The 13,460-nt window shown below is 43.5% G+C and overlaps 1 protein-coding gene across 1 annotated transcript in view; it reads left to right on the top strand.

The window, feature by feature from the left end:
* The first annotated feature begins 10,178 nt into the window (after window positions 1-10,178).
* DESI2 (desumoylating isopeptidase 2) overlaps window positions 10,179-13,460 on the top strand; it is an 86,041-nt gene continuing 82,759 nt past the window's right edge. The window contains exon 1 of the mRNA XM_049868588.1: window positions 10,179-10,443. Within this exon, the coding sequence (XP_049724545.1) occupies window positions 10,402-10,443 (42 nt within the window). The 5' untranslated portion in view covers window positions 10,179-10,401. The remainder of the gene's footprint in view (window positions 10,444-13,460) is intronic.

Below are 13,460 nucleotides of genomic sequence, written 5' to 3'. Positions count from 1 at the left end.
GAAGACCTAAGTTGTGTTATGTATATATATATATGTAGAGGGAATGTGTGTGTATATATATATATATATATTTAATCTATTTATGCTGAGAGCATGCGTTTGACCAAGAAATACTAAGTATACACTCATAGTAAGTATCATCAAATTCAAGACCTGAAAAGTGTTCTTCAATTATCTCAAGACAGAAATATTTTTATACATAATTGTGCTATGAAATTAATCCTTAATATGTTTGCATCCCTCTTAAAGGGGCTCTATATATAGTCTTCATATGGAAGTCAAAAAAATTAATTTGGCTACTACAATTCTTGCTGAGGATAAAAGTAAGTTTTTGAAAATGTAAACTATATAAATGTCAAATATTATTATTTTTCATATGAGATGTTATATGGCTGTAGTTAATGTATGTATAAAAGACTGAATAAAAGTGTGTGGATTTAAATAATCTATAATTTTACTCCTAAACATAGTTCAGAAGTTTTCTAAGAGTAGATTCAAATCTGAATGCAACTCTGCCTATTATATTGAAAGGGAGTGGCTGATGCTCCAAGTTTTAAAATTTCATTCTGATGCTCAAAATAAGCTTCTTAATTTGTTCGGATGTTACCACAGCTTCCTAAATAATTAGTATTTGTATCAGTCAGGGGTCAGGGTTCAACCAGAGAAGCAGAACCAGTATGAGATATATATATACATATATACGCATAGAGAGAGAGAGAGAGGTTGAGATTTATTACAAAGAATGGGCCATATGTGATTGTGGAGGGTGGCTAAGCAAGTCTGAAATCCATAGGGCAGGTGGTCAGGCAGGACAGATCTCCAGTGAGATGGAACTCCCCAAGCACAGGCTGACAGTATTGTCCACAAGTAGATAATTTCTTCTTTTACAGAAATCAGGAACAAGCCAGGGCTACCTGCTATTCATCATTGTTTTGAAGTTCTGGTATTATAAGAAGAAAATAACAAATATAAATATTGGGAAAAAAAGATAAAATCCTCTTTCACTGATGAGACTATATGCCTAAAAAATCCAAAACTAGTAACGAAAATTACTAGAATTAAAGCAGAATCTGATGATTCAATACAAGACAAATATTTAAAAATCGATACATTCTCTCTATACTAGCTATACACCTGTTAACAATAGAAATAGTAAAAAATAATCCATTTATTGTACTGAAAAATTATATAGAGTTAAATTTAACATGAAAAGGGTATGACCTACTTTAAAATCTTTATTGAAGGAGATGAAATAAGACATAAAGCTTGGTAGAAAAAAAAGAAAACCTACTCACCTGGACATCCCACAGGATACTACACTGACTCATTATATCAGCGATATCTTCCTGATTAGACAGAAGGAGCCAGAGGTGGCTAATATGTTGGAGGCATGCACTCTAGAGGGTGGGATATAAAAGATACAAAGATTCAGGAACAAGGCATTTCAGTGAAGCTTTTAGGGTCTAGTGGTCAGAGGCATGCTGGGATATCTCCTCCAAACTAAAAGACATTCCTAAATTTTGTATCCCCTGTCACAAAGAAGGAAGCAAACTATCTTGTAGGCCTTTCTGGGTTCTAGAGGCAACATATTCCATACCTAGGAATATTGCTATCGCCAAAATCCTGGGTAACATGGAATGCTACTAGTTTTGAATACGGCCCAGAGAAGGAAAGGGCTCAGCCATGGTCCAAGTTATGGGGCAATCAACCCTGCCATTTGCACCATATAATCCAGTAGACCTTATGGGGTTGGAGGTATCAAATGTAGTATGGAGCTATGGCAAGCACCAGTGGGAGAATCACAATGAAGATTACTGGGATTCTGGCGTAAGGCCATTCCATCCAAGGCAGAGAATTACACACCTTTTGGGAAACAGTTCTTGGTGTGTCATTGGGCACTGGTAGAGACAGAACACTTGATAACAGGCCAAGTAACCATGCATCCAGAACTTCTCACTATGAACTGGGTTCTGTTGGACCTGCCAAGTCATAAAATTGAATAGGTTCAGCAGCAGTCCATCCTAAGATGAAAATGGTACATTCAAGATTGAGCCCAAACCAAAAAACCAAACCCATTGCTGTCAAGTTGATTCCGAGTCATAGCAACCCTATAACACAGAGTAGAACTGCCACATAGGGTTTCCAACGAGCAGCTGGTGGATTCGAACTGCTGACCTTTTGGTTAGCAACCATGCTCTTAACCACTACACCACCAGGGACTGAGCCCAAGTACTACCAAATGGCATGAGTAAGTTGCAGGAGGAAGTAGTCCTGACCCATGTCATCAGAGCTGCACCAGTGTCCCTCCTCAGCTTATAGTTGTGGCCCTATTGGGGTATGTATGGGGTGACCCATGCCATGAGCTGAAGGAGGAGGAAAGAGCCCAAGCTTGGTTTTTAAATAGTCAGCTCAGTAAGTGGGTACAAACTGACAATGAATGGTTGTTCATTAAAATGTCATTCTAAGGTGGTCCTGAAAGACATTGGAGAAGGGAAATCTTCCAATGGGTAAATCTGTGAACAGTGCATCTTGGTCATCTACTTTGTGTAGAAAGAAGTAGCCTGAAGTGAAAATACATACAGATTCCTAGGCATTGCCCAATGGCCTGGCCATCTGGTCAGGACTGGATAGAAAAGAACTGAAAAGACATGGCAGTCTAGGTTAGAGGCATGTGGATGGATATATGGATGTGTACACCCTAGAGGATGCAAATGGTTAACACACTGGGTTGCTAATTGAAAGGTTGGATGTTCAAGTCCACCCAGAGGTACCTTGGAAGAAAGGTCTGGTGATTTACTTCTAAAAAAAGATCAGCCATTGAAAACCCTGTGGAGCATAGTTCTACTCTGACACACATGGGTCAGAATAGGACTCAACAGCAAATGGTTACACTAAGTGTGAAAATATTTGTAGCACACATTAACATCCAGCAAAAAAGCATCCACCACAGAACTAAGTAGATACTGAACAATCCAGTAGACAACATGACTCGGCCAGTTGATGGTAGTCAGCCCTCATCATCATTCACCCAGAAGTGATCTGAAGGGCATATGAACAGAGTAGCCTCTGTGGCAGAACAAAAGGCACAGAATGCCTCCTTGCAATCACACCTTTGTATAACTTCCTCCTCCATTGCTGCAGGCTTGGTCTGTGTTGACAATAGGATACAGCAGAAGTGATGTATGTCATGTCCAAGGCTAGGTTATAAGATACTGTGGCTTCTTTCCTGCTCAAGGTCTCACTCTCTTTTGGATCACTTACTTGGGGAAAGCAGCTACCATGTCATGAACAGCCCTACAGAGGGGCCCACATGGCAACAAGCCAAAGCTTCCTGCTAATAGCTACATGAGTGAAATTGGAAGCAGATTTGCCAGTCCCAGTCAAGCTTTCAGATGACTACAACCCCATGAGAGACCCTGAGCCAGAACCACCCACCTAAGCTGCTTCTAGATTCCTGACCCTCAGAAGCTATCTGAAATAGTATTTGTTATTTTAAGCTGCTATGTTTTGGGGTAATTTGGTAACTAAAGACTCAGCAACAAATAAGACAGACTCAGTTCATCTCTACAACACAAGTCAGTTAGCAATAAGCTTTAAAGTTTACTTTCCTTTATAGTGGTGTGGACACTTATGTCTCTCTCTAGGTTGGCTAAGAAATTGTGACTGACTGTGAGAGGTTTTATCAAAGCTACCTTCTCTCAAATCTGCCTTTCTATGCCTTGTTTTGTATTGCTGGGGCTAAGACTCTGCAAACCACCTGGCTCTCCCTGTTAGATTCCTCTAGTAAGAGGTAGCAGAGGGAGACTGAAAGGCAAGAGAAAGAAGGGACTTCTGTTTTCTACCTTTCATGTCAGTTTGAATTTAGCAATGTTTCTTCATCCCAGCAGCAAGCAGTTGACTGCAGTACCAGCAGTTGATTTTTCATTTGCAGTTTTAAAAATGTCCAGGACCCGAGGGAGGGTAGAGAGGGTCAGAAGCTGGCTGAATGGACATGAAAAGAAATAGAGGATGGAAGGAGTGTGCTGTCTCATTAGGGGGAGAGCAATTAGGAGTATACAGCAAGGTGTTTATAAATTTTTGTATGACAGTCCGACTTGATTTGTAAACTTTCACTTAAAGCACAATAAAAAAAAAAAAAAAAAAAGTCCAGGACCGGCCTCATTGTGTCCATCAACTCCTTAGAGCGTTGAATCCCAGCCCAACAGGGCTCTCCTCCAAGCTTCAAAAATGTTTCAGTTCTAAACTCTTTGTTCCCCCAGCCATAGGGGTGGTAGCTACTTTTCTGATACCTTAGTGTTTTCTCTTTGTTGTTCTTTAAGTCTCCAGTAACCTATCAACAATTCTTTGCATTAAATTCTTTTTTAATATAAGTGAGTGGTTTCTGTCTCCTGATTACTCTGATAACTACTCTTAGCTACCTAGTGCTCCTGTAACAAAAAATACCACAAGAGGGTGGCTTTGGAGACTAGAAACTTTCTGTCTGACTTTCCGGAGGCCAAGAGTCCAAATCAGGATCTCTTTGTGCGGAACTCACTCCTAGCTTCTGGTATCTGCTGGCAGTCCTTGGCGTTCCTTTACTTGTAGGTGAGTCCTCACATGGCCTCTGTTTCCCCAGTGTATGTCCCTGTCTCTTCTGCAATTTTTGTTAGACACTTTTGAATGATTAGGTTTAGGATCCAGCCTACTCTGGTATGACCTCTTTTATGAACTGAATTATATCCCCCCAAAACATGTGTTGTAAATCCTAACCTCTGTACCTGTGGTTATAATCCCATTTAGGAATGGATTTTCTTTGTTATGTTAATGAACCAGTATTAGTGTAGGGTGTGTCTTAAATCAACCTCTTTTAAGATATAAAACAGCAGATTAAGCAAGCAATCACAAACAGAAGGGAAGATACATGCCACATGATCACCAAGGAACCAAGGAATAGAAGATGAAAAGAGACAAGGGCCTTCCCCCAAAGCAAAGAGAAAGAAATTTCCCCTAGAGCTGGCACATGGAATTTGGACTTCTAGCCTCCTAAACTGTGAGTAAATAAATTTGTTAAAGCCACTCACATGTGGTATTTCTGTTCCAGGAGCACTAGATAACTAAAAAAACCTCATTAACACAACCAAAGAAAACTTTCCAACAGGGATGTATTTATGGGTACAAGGGTTAGGATTTTCCACATTTCTTTTTGGGAGACACAATTCAGTTCATAACATACACATAAATATCCCTATTATGCTCTACTGTTTGTCTCCATAGCACGTAACCCAATTTACATTATAAATTTATGAATGAATATATATATACATATATATATATTTTCTGTCTTCCTTCCACTAGGATTTCAAGCAGCAATCATGTCTGTTTTATCACAGATGTACGAGTGATACACGGTGGCTGACACAAAAAAGGTAACTCATTTAATACTTGTTCAATGACTGAATGAATGATACATAATTTCAGTTACTGGTGGATCAATACTTGAATTGGATAGTAATACAAGTCATTCCATCATCAGATGATGTATTTCATTTTGTATTGTTTTTTGTACCTGATGAATTTGAAGTGACCATGGGACATTCTATGTGGGAGACAGAATAATAGGCCCCAACCCCCATCCCAGAGAAGTCCAGGTCCTTATCCTCAGAACCCACGGATATGTTACTTTATGTGGCAAAAAAGGACTCCGTAGATGTGATTAAGGATTTTGAGACACAGAGGTTATCCTGGACTTTCCAAGTGGGCCCAGTGTAATCATAAGGGCCCTTATAAGTGAAAGGGGGGAAGAGTCAGAGGAAGTGAGATGAGAGAAGCGGAGGTCAGAGTGATGTGGCCACAAGCAAAGGAATGAGGGCAGACTTGAGAAACTGGAGAAAGCAAGGAAGAGGATTCTCCCCTAGAGCTTCCAGAAGGAGCACAGCCCTTGATTTTAGCCCAGTGAAACCATTTTGGACTTCTGACCTCTAGAGCTGTAAGATAAGAAATCTGTGCTGTTTTAAGCCCTGAGTTTGTGACAATTCGTCATAGCAGCAATAGGAAACTAATACCTACATCCTGGTTGCAGATTTTACAGGCCTAGCACCCAGGAGAGAGAGAGGAGTTGGAGACTTGGGAATCTTCAGCATCCATGTGATTGTTACAGCTGTGAGTAGATGAAATTATAGAGGACAACGGGAGAGCGTGTAGAGTAAGAGGCAAATTGAGCCCTCGGAGTAGTGCAGCCAGGACTAAATGAATTGTTTATGGAGTGTGCCTTTTCCCAACACGCATAATTTGTTTAAGGAGTCCTTGGGTGGTGCAGTTAGGCATGTCTCAGAACAAAGGCCTGGCAATCTGCTTCCGAAGGTCACAGACAGGAAAATCCTATGAAGCACAGTTCTACTCTGCAGCACATGGGGTCGCCATGAGTCAGAATCGGCTTTGACAGCAACTGGTTTGGTTTTGGTTTGGCAATTTGTTCAATTAGGTTAGGTGGGGAAGAATCCCCCATGGAGAAGGGAAGCAAAGCAGCCAAACACCCCAAAAACAAATTTTAGAACTCTGTCCACAACCTGAGGACAGTAAAGTAACAATGACTCACATAGCATTTCCTGTCACTCAACACTGCCTGGCAATTCAAACAATTTTCCCTAGTATGTTTATTTTTCCTCTTTTATACCTTCTTCTCTCTCCTTAAACTCCCTAAAACCCTCCCCTCACCTCCTACCCTCCAATGATGATCTTGCTCATAATCCATTGGGAAAATCAAAGCAAATCAGAAAAGAACACCTTCATTCCCCCCAGCCCAAAATGTCTAACCTGCCTGCATGTGTATCCATTACTTCTATCTCCCATTCCATCACTATGGATGAAGTGACTTTCCGAATAAAGGCCAATCCCTCCACTAGTGCACGGATCCCTTTCCCTTTTTTCTTTGCCCTTGCAATTCTCTCTCTCCTACACCATTAATTTATCTCTCTTCACATACAGAATCTTCTATCTTTAATATGTCCTCCACTGACCACATAGCCCTATCCAGCTATTGCCCCAAGCTGCCTATAAACCCATTGCCACTGAGTTGATTTCGACTCATAGCAACGCTATAGCACAGAGTAGAACTGCCTCTTAGGGTTTCCAAGGAGCGGCTGGTGGATCTGAACTGTTGACCTTTCGGTTAGCAGCCGAACTTTTACACTATGCCACCAGGGCTTACAAGTTGCCTATAGCTGTCTCTATTTCCTCACCTTACATTTGCTCCTCAAACCATTCCAACTCTTCTTTCAATCTCAGTCCTCCCAAGACCACTCACAGCAACGCTACCAATAACCTCCATGTTGTTGAATCCAATAGTCTTGTGGCCTCTGTGTTACCATGGTCTGTCTTGTTTTCCTCCCGTCTCAATGTTTCCTCTTCCTCCTCTACTTGACTTCTAAATGGTGAAGGGTCCCAGAGCTTTGTCCTAGGCCTTCTTTTTTTAGCTGCATATTTTCTTAGAAAATCCAGCCAGTCTTAAGGCTTTAAATAACGGCTACAACTCCAGTTTGTTTATTCAAATGCCTAGTTGATATCTCATGGGTCTAAAAGGTTATGACCAAAACATAACTCTTGATTTCCTCCTTTCCAATCTGCTTTCCCTGCAATGGTACACATCCTATAAATGTGCACTGCCATCCACTCAGCTGGCCAAGTCAAAAATCTGGTAATTATCCTTTGAATCCTCTCTACCTAACAAACTCAACATTCAACTCATTAGCAAGTCCTGTGGACTCTATCTCCAGAATATTCCATATCTAATTTTCTCAGTTTCAACGGCTACCACCAACGTCCAAGTCACCTTCTGGCATGCACTTCTAGAACAGCTTCCTAACTGATCGAATCAATTAGCTTTTGCCACATAACCACCTCCAAAACTTTGTGGTTTCAAACGTTATTTTTCACATTCTGTTGGTTGATATAGGGTCGCTATGAGTTGGAATCGACTAGACAGCACTGGGGTTTGGTTTCTGGGTTGGTTGGTTGGGCAGTTCTGCTCAGGGCTAGCTTGGCTAGGATGGTCTAAGAAGGCCTCACTCACATGCATGGCAGCTGGTTGGATGTTAGCTGGGGTGCAGGTGATGACATGACCATGTGTTCCTCATCATCCATCCAGCAGGGTAACTCAAACTCATTCAAGTGGTGGTGGCCCAGGATGCCCAAGATCAGCAAGAGGGCAAATCCCAACTCAAAAGTGCTTTTCAAGCCTCTGCTTGCATCATGTTTGTTAATGTCCCATTGGCCAAAGCAAGTCACAAGGCTAGCAGAGAGCTGGGGGAGGGAATGAGGCACTAGGAACAGTGTGGATAATTCCGGAGGACTGGAACAATTTGTAGCTATTTTTAAAATCTACCACACTGATGGAAACCCTGGTGGCATAGTGGTTAAGTGCTACAGCTGCTAACCAGAAAGGTCAGTAGTTCAAACCCACCAGGCACTCCTTGGAAACGCTATGGGGCAGTTCTACTCTGTCCTACAGGGTCACTATGAGTCGGAATCGACCTGACGGCAGTGGGTTTTTTTGGGTTTTTACCACACTGATCTTCCTATTTCCACCTTGGCCCCTCTAAACTCCATTTTCCACACAATAACAAGCGTAATCTTTTAAACACACATGTAAAACCATTTTACTCCCTGACCCAAACCCTCTTATGCCTTCACTTAATATCCAAACCCTATCATGACTTTGGAAACCCTGGCGGCATAGTGATTAAGAGCTACGGCTGCTGACCAAAAGGTCGGCAGTTGGAATCCACCAGGCTTTCCTTAGAAACCCTACAGGACAGTTCTATTCTTTCCTGTAGCCTTGCTATGAGTTGGAATCAACTTGATGGCAATGGGTTTGGTTTTTTGGTTTATCATGACTTTAAAAACTTTACATGGCCTGGCTTCTGCCTGTATGCCCAACTCATTTAATTTCACCTCCCACTTGCTCATTAGCGAGCCCTGGTGGCCTAGTGGTTAACAGCTACAGCTGTTACCAATAGGTTGGCAGTGCAAATTCTTGGAAACTGCTCCTTGGAAACTCTATGGTGCGGTTCTACCTTGTACTATATGGTCACTATAAGTCTGAATGGACTCAACAGCAACAGGTTTGGTTTGGTGGTTTTGGTCATCAGAGACCTTCCCAGTGCTGCCAATCTAAAATTACTCTCAATCATTTCACCCGATTTTAATTCTCTGCAAAGCACATATAGCTGATATTTTGTTACCACTCCTGTTTATCACTGAATTCTCAGGGCCTAAAACACTGCCTGGCATATGATAGGCACATAACAAAATATTTGCTGGATGAATGCAAAAGCACCTACTATGTTCTAAGGTTATTCTCATCTGTGAGCGAGTGCTGTACTCTCTAAGCAGGATTAAAAAAAAAGTGGCTGTCAAATTGATTCTGACTCATAGCGATATTATAGCACAGAGAACTGCTCCACAGGGTTTCCAAGGAGCAGCTGGTGGATCGGAACTGCGGATGTTTTTGGTTAGCAGCCAAGCTCTTAACCACTGTGCCACCAGGGCCCCACTCAGCAGGATAGGTTCCTAAAAAAAAAAAAAAATGTAAAATTCCATACTGTATTAACAAGATGAGTCTTACACCCCATCTTCCCACCTGTAACCATCCTTCCTCTAATTCCCCATCTTCCCCTTGAAAAAGTCAGTGAGGATGAGAATTAGAAATTTTAGGGTCGTCACTATGCCACATTTCGTTGGCTTCAGCGGGCTCAACACTACATAAACGGTAATAGCAACAGCGAGGTCGGAGGGAAGGTTTCACCGCCAGCCAAGGGCGGGCTGCAAGCGATCCAGCGGCAGGTCCAAAGCACTGCATTCTGGGAGGTGGAGTCTGCCAGAGAGGCCTTGTCCGGCAGGATCGAAAATGCAGTGACGAAGGACCCTAGTTGTTGAGACCCGCCTCCGCGCTTCAAGCAGCGAGCGGGGGGAATCCGCACTGCAAGCTAGGACGTGTAGACTTTCTGGGACCCTGCTCCTCCAGGGTAGAGACGTGACGAGACTGCCGCCATTTTAGGTCCTGAGGCGCGGCGACCGAGCACCAGAGCGCAGGCGGGCTCAGCCCGGCGAGGGGCTGGCCCCGCCCCCCGGGCGCCTGGTCCCCGCCCCTCACTCAGGCCCCGCCTTTCCCCACGTGTCTGCTGCCTAGGGGAGGTGCCTGAGCCAGAGCGGGCCGCCACCGGTCCGGCTCCGTCCACGCTTAGGGTCCTGTTGGCGGCCCCCCGGAGCGGCCCGGCTGCCCGATGCCTCTGCTTCGGCCGCCGCGGGCCGGGCTGTGCGCTTAGTGCCGGCCTCAGGCCCCCTGAGGCGCCGGCGGGGCTGGGAGCGGCCTCCGGCCCCGCGGAGACGGAGCTTGAGGACGAGGCGGCGGCCGCGGGGAGGAGGATGGGGGCTAACCAGTTAGTGGTGCTCAACGTGTACGACATGGTGAGTGCAGCCCCCTGGCGGCTTCCGGCCCAGCCGGCATCCTCTCGCGAGTCGGACTCGGACCCCGGCCCCTAGCGCTCCCTGCCTGGCGTCCCCGCCTCCAGCTCAGTTCACTGCGCGTGGGGGGAGGGGACGTATTATTATTATTCTTTAATCCTCGCACCGGTCGACGCGCCTCTTGTGCTGCCCAGTCAGCCCGAGGGCTTTGACCGAGGCTCCGGTCGGGCTGAACCTCTCCGACGCCCTCAGCTTGGCCCGGACCCTGGCCCTGGGCCCGACCCCTTGGCGGACGAGCAGTGCCCTTTGGGCAAAGCTTCCGTCGCCCTCCCCACCCCCACTACCTGGACCCGGAGCTGCGCCACGACCCCCGGCCCGGACCGCCTGCCCTCCCTGCTGCTCTGTTTCTGCTGAACCGCTCATCTCTTTTCATGCCCAAGTCTTCCAAAACTCCCAAGCCCCCGAAGTCCAGAAAGTCAAAGCTGCCTGTGCCTGTTCCAGAATCTCTTCAAAGGTGAACAGGAGTCTGCACTCTCTTGCCTGCAAGGCAACCTCTTTAAAATGAATGAAGCTAAAATTTATCAAGAAAACAGATTATGGTGGTGCTTCTTTGCTAGATTCTGAAGACCACTTCCAGGTGATGCAACAGGTAGATGACGTGACAGTAGGAGAGGGAAGGGAAGAACTTGTCCATTATGTCACCTAAGTTACCAGTGTCGCACGCCCACGCAGGGAGCCTTGTCTTTGCAATTGAAATACCTCAAGAAAAAGCACCGGTAGGGCATTAGCGCTGCAGTTAGGTGCGTGCTTGGGTTTCTTTGCTTTGGGCTGAGTGGTTTTTGTTTTGTAAAGGGTTACAACTCCCAACGATGTTTAAAATGTCTTGTTAGTGGCTTGACAAACGAAAAATTATCCATCATTATTTTTGTTGGCTTAAAGATGCCGAAACACTACGGGTTAGGTTCCTTGGTTCTCATTGATGTATCTGCAGTGTATTAAATGCTCCCAAAGTAAACTTTTAATTCCCTCGCATTGTTTATAATTAATGTCTAAATTTACAGTCTTGAGTAGAAAGGGATTCCCCGTGCCGTACCTGGGAATTCTGTCAGGAGTGCTAGGGCCTTCCTGAGATGAGATGAGGCCTCATTTGAGTTGATGCGAGTGTGAAGGTGAAAGGAGGTGAATTAACATACTGAGGAAAGTGAAGCACGATTATAGAGAAGAATCCGATACTAGAGATCCTAGAAAAGCGTGACACTTCGTAAGGTCTTTGGTATATGTCACTGGTTAAGAAATAGTTCTTTCTCTAGATTGAAACTTTTTGCGTTCAAGTGTTTTTATTGCCCTTATACAATTTCTCTGCCTTCCCCCACCTCCTAGAGTGATCTGAATATGCTTGCTTTTTTATTCATGAGGCCTATTACAAACCATCTCTCAGGAGAGCGAAGTATGCCTTTTCTTCTAGATTATTAAACCCATGTATAAATTAGGAGTATGCAGTGGCCAGAGGCCACAGATTCAGGGCCTAAAAGAAATCTGAGGATAGGGGAAGAAAGAAGCTTTTTTTTTTTAAGAAAAAAAAAAAAAAAAAACCCTGAAAATACACTCTTTGGCATAAGATATTCTATAAGTCAGGAAAATCATTGCTAATTATAAACGTCGGAAAGGCTAGCAATGATACTCAAACCAGTATATTTTAAAGGGAGGAGTGTTCTGAAATGTGTTAAGAATATTAATCTGTTATCAAAGATATTCTCACATCACTTTGGTAAAGTAGGTACTTAGAAAGCAGGCAGGGAAAAGCCCTGCCCAGAGAACTGGAAGTAGGATCTAGAATTTCTAGATCACAATCCGTTTCATTATCTTCTCTACTGAGTGATTCCCACTTTTATTTCTTATATATTGCTTTTTCCTATTAAAGGAGGAGAAGGAACATATATGAATGTTAATCAGAATGGTGAATAGCAGAATTTTTAGACTTCTAATAAACTTGCCCTTGTACATTCTGTCGAGTGTTTTCAGCCTGTGTTTTATGTCATTATTTCCGGAACCTAAAATTATTTGCTTAATTTTGATTCTGCATGAGCCACAAATATGAGTTAGTTATCCTTTCTTCTTTAAGTAATTGAGAATATGGGGTGGGAGGTAAAAAATAGTAATGATAACTCAAGACAAAATAGAATGATTTTGATAGGAGCAGAAAAGGGTGCAAAGAAGGCTCCTTACATGTGGCTGTGGGATCCGGAAATGCTGGAAAAGATACCAGGTGTGATACTTGAAGAACTAGTAAGATCTCCAGGGGCAGAGAACAAAGAGCATGAGCAAAATGGCAGGCCTAGGAGAGCAGAGGGTGGTTTTGGAAAATAACAGCTGGTCCAGTGTAACTAGATAAATGAAAGGAAACAAAATTGAAAGTTTGATTAGAACTTTATTATGTGGGAGCTTGAGTGGCGCAGTGGTTAAGAGTTCAAACTCTAACCAAAAGGTTGACAGTTCAAATCTACCAGCTGCTTTTTGGAAACCCTGTGGGCAGTTCTACTACAGGGTTTGTTTTGAGTGGTGAACAGGGGGTGGGGGTGGGGAGGCTCTGTGGGCCTGGGAGAGCTATTTAAAGTTTCTGTGGAGGGGACCAGTGTGATCAGAGTTATGTTTTAGAATTAAGACCAGGGGTTTAAAGTACAAATTTTTCTTCATTATAACCATTTTTCTCAAGTCAGTTTTTGTTTTTGAAACATTTTTGCTTGGTGCCAAGAGTAAATTCCTTTTATCTTTGGTAGTATTTTTATTCTTCATAGATGCCTTTGATGAGGATTGCTGTGATCTGTGCAGGTGTACGTGAGCCATCTAGTCCAAACCTCATAAACATGAAAATCAACCTTTGGTTTGAGGTTATAATCACTATTTATAGGGGACCTTTGCCATGTGTCCTTGTGCCTCTTTTCCTGTCACAGTTACTTGCTCCAGATGCTTTTTCCTATTCACTAGGTTGGGTGCTGCTAGTCCTTCTATTCTTCCATAAC

This window comes from Elephas maximus, chromosome 24, assembly GCF_024166365.1.
Source record: "Elephas maximus indicus isolate mEleMax1 chromosome 24, mEleMax1 primary haplotype, whole genome shotgun sequence".
NCBI lineage: Eukaryota > Metazoa > Chordata > Mammalia > Proboscidea > Elephantidae > Elephas > Elephas maximus.
This window is presented reverse-complemented; position numbering and strand designations above follow the sequence as displayed.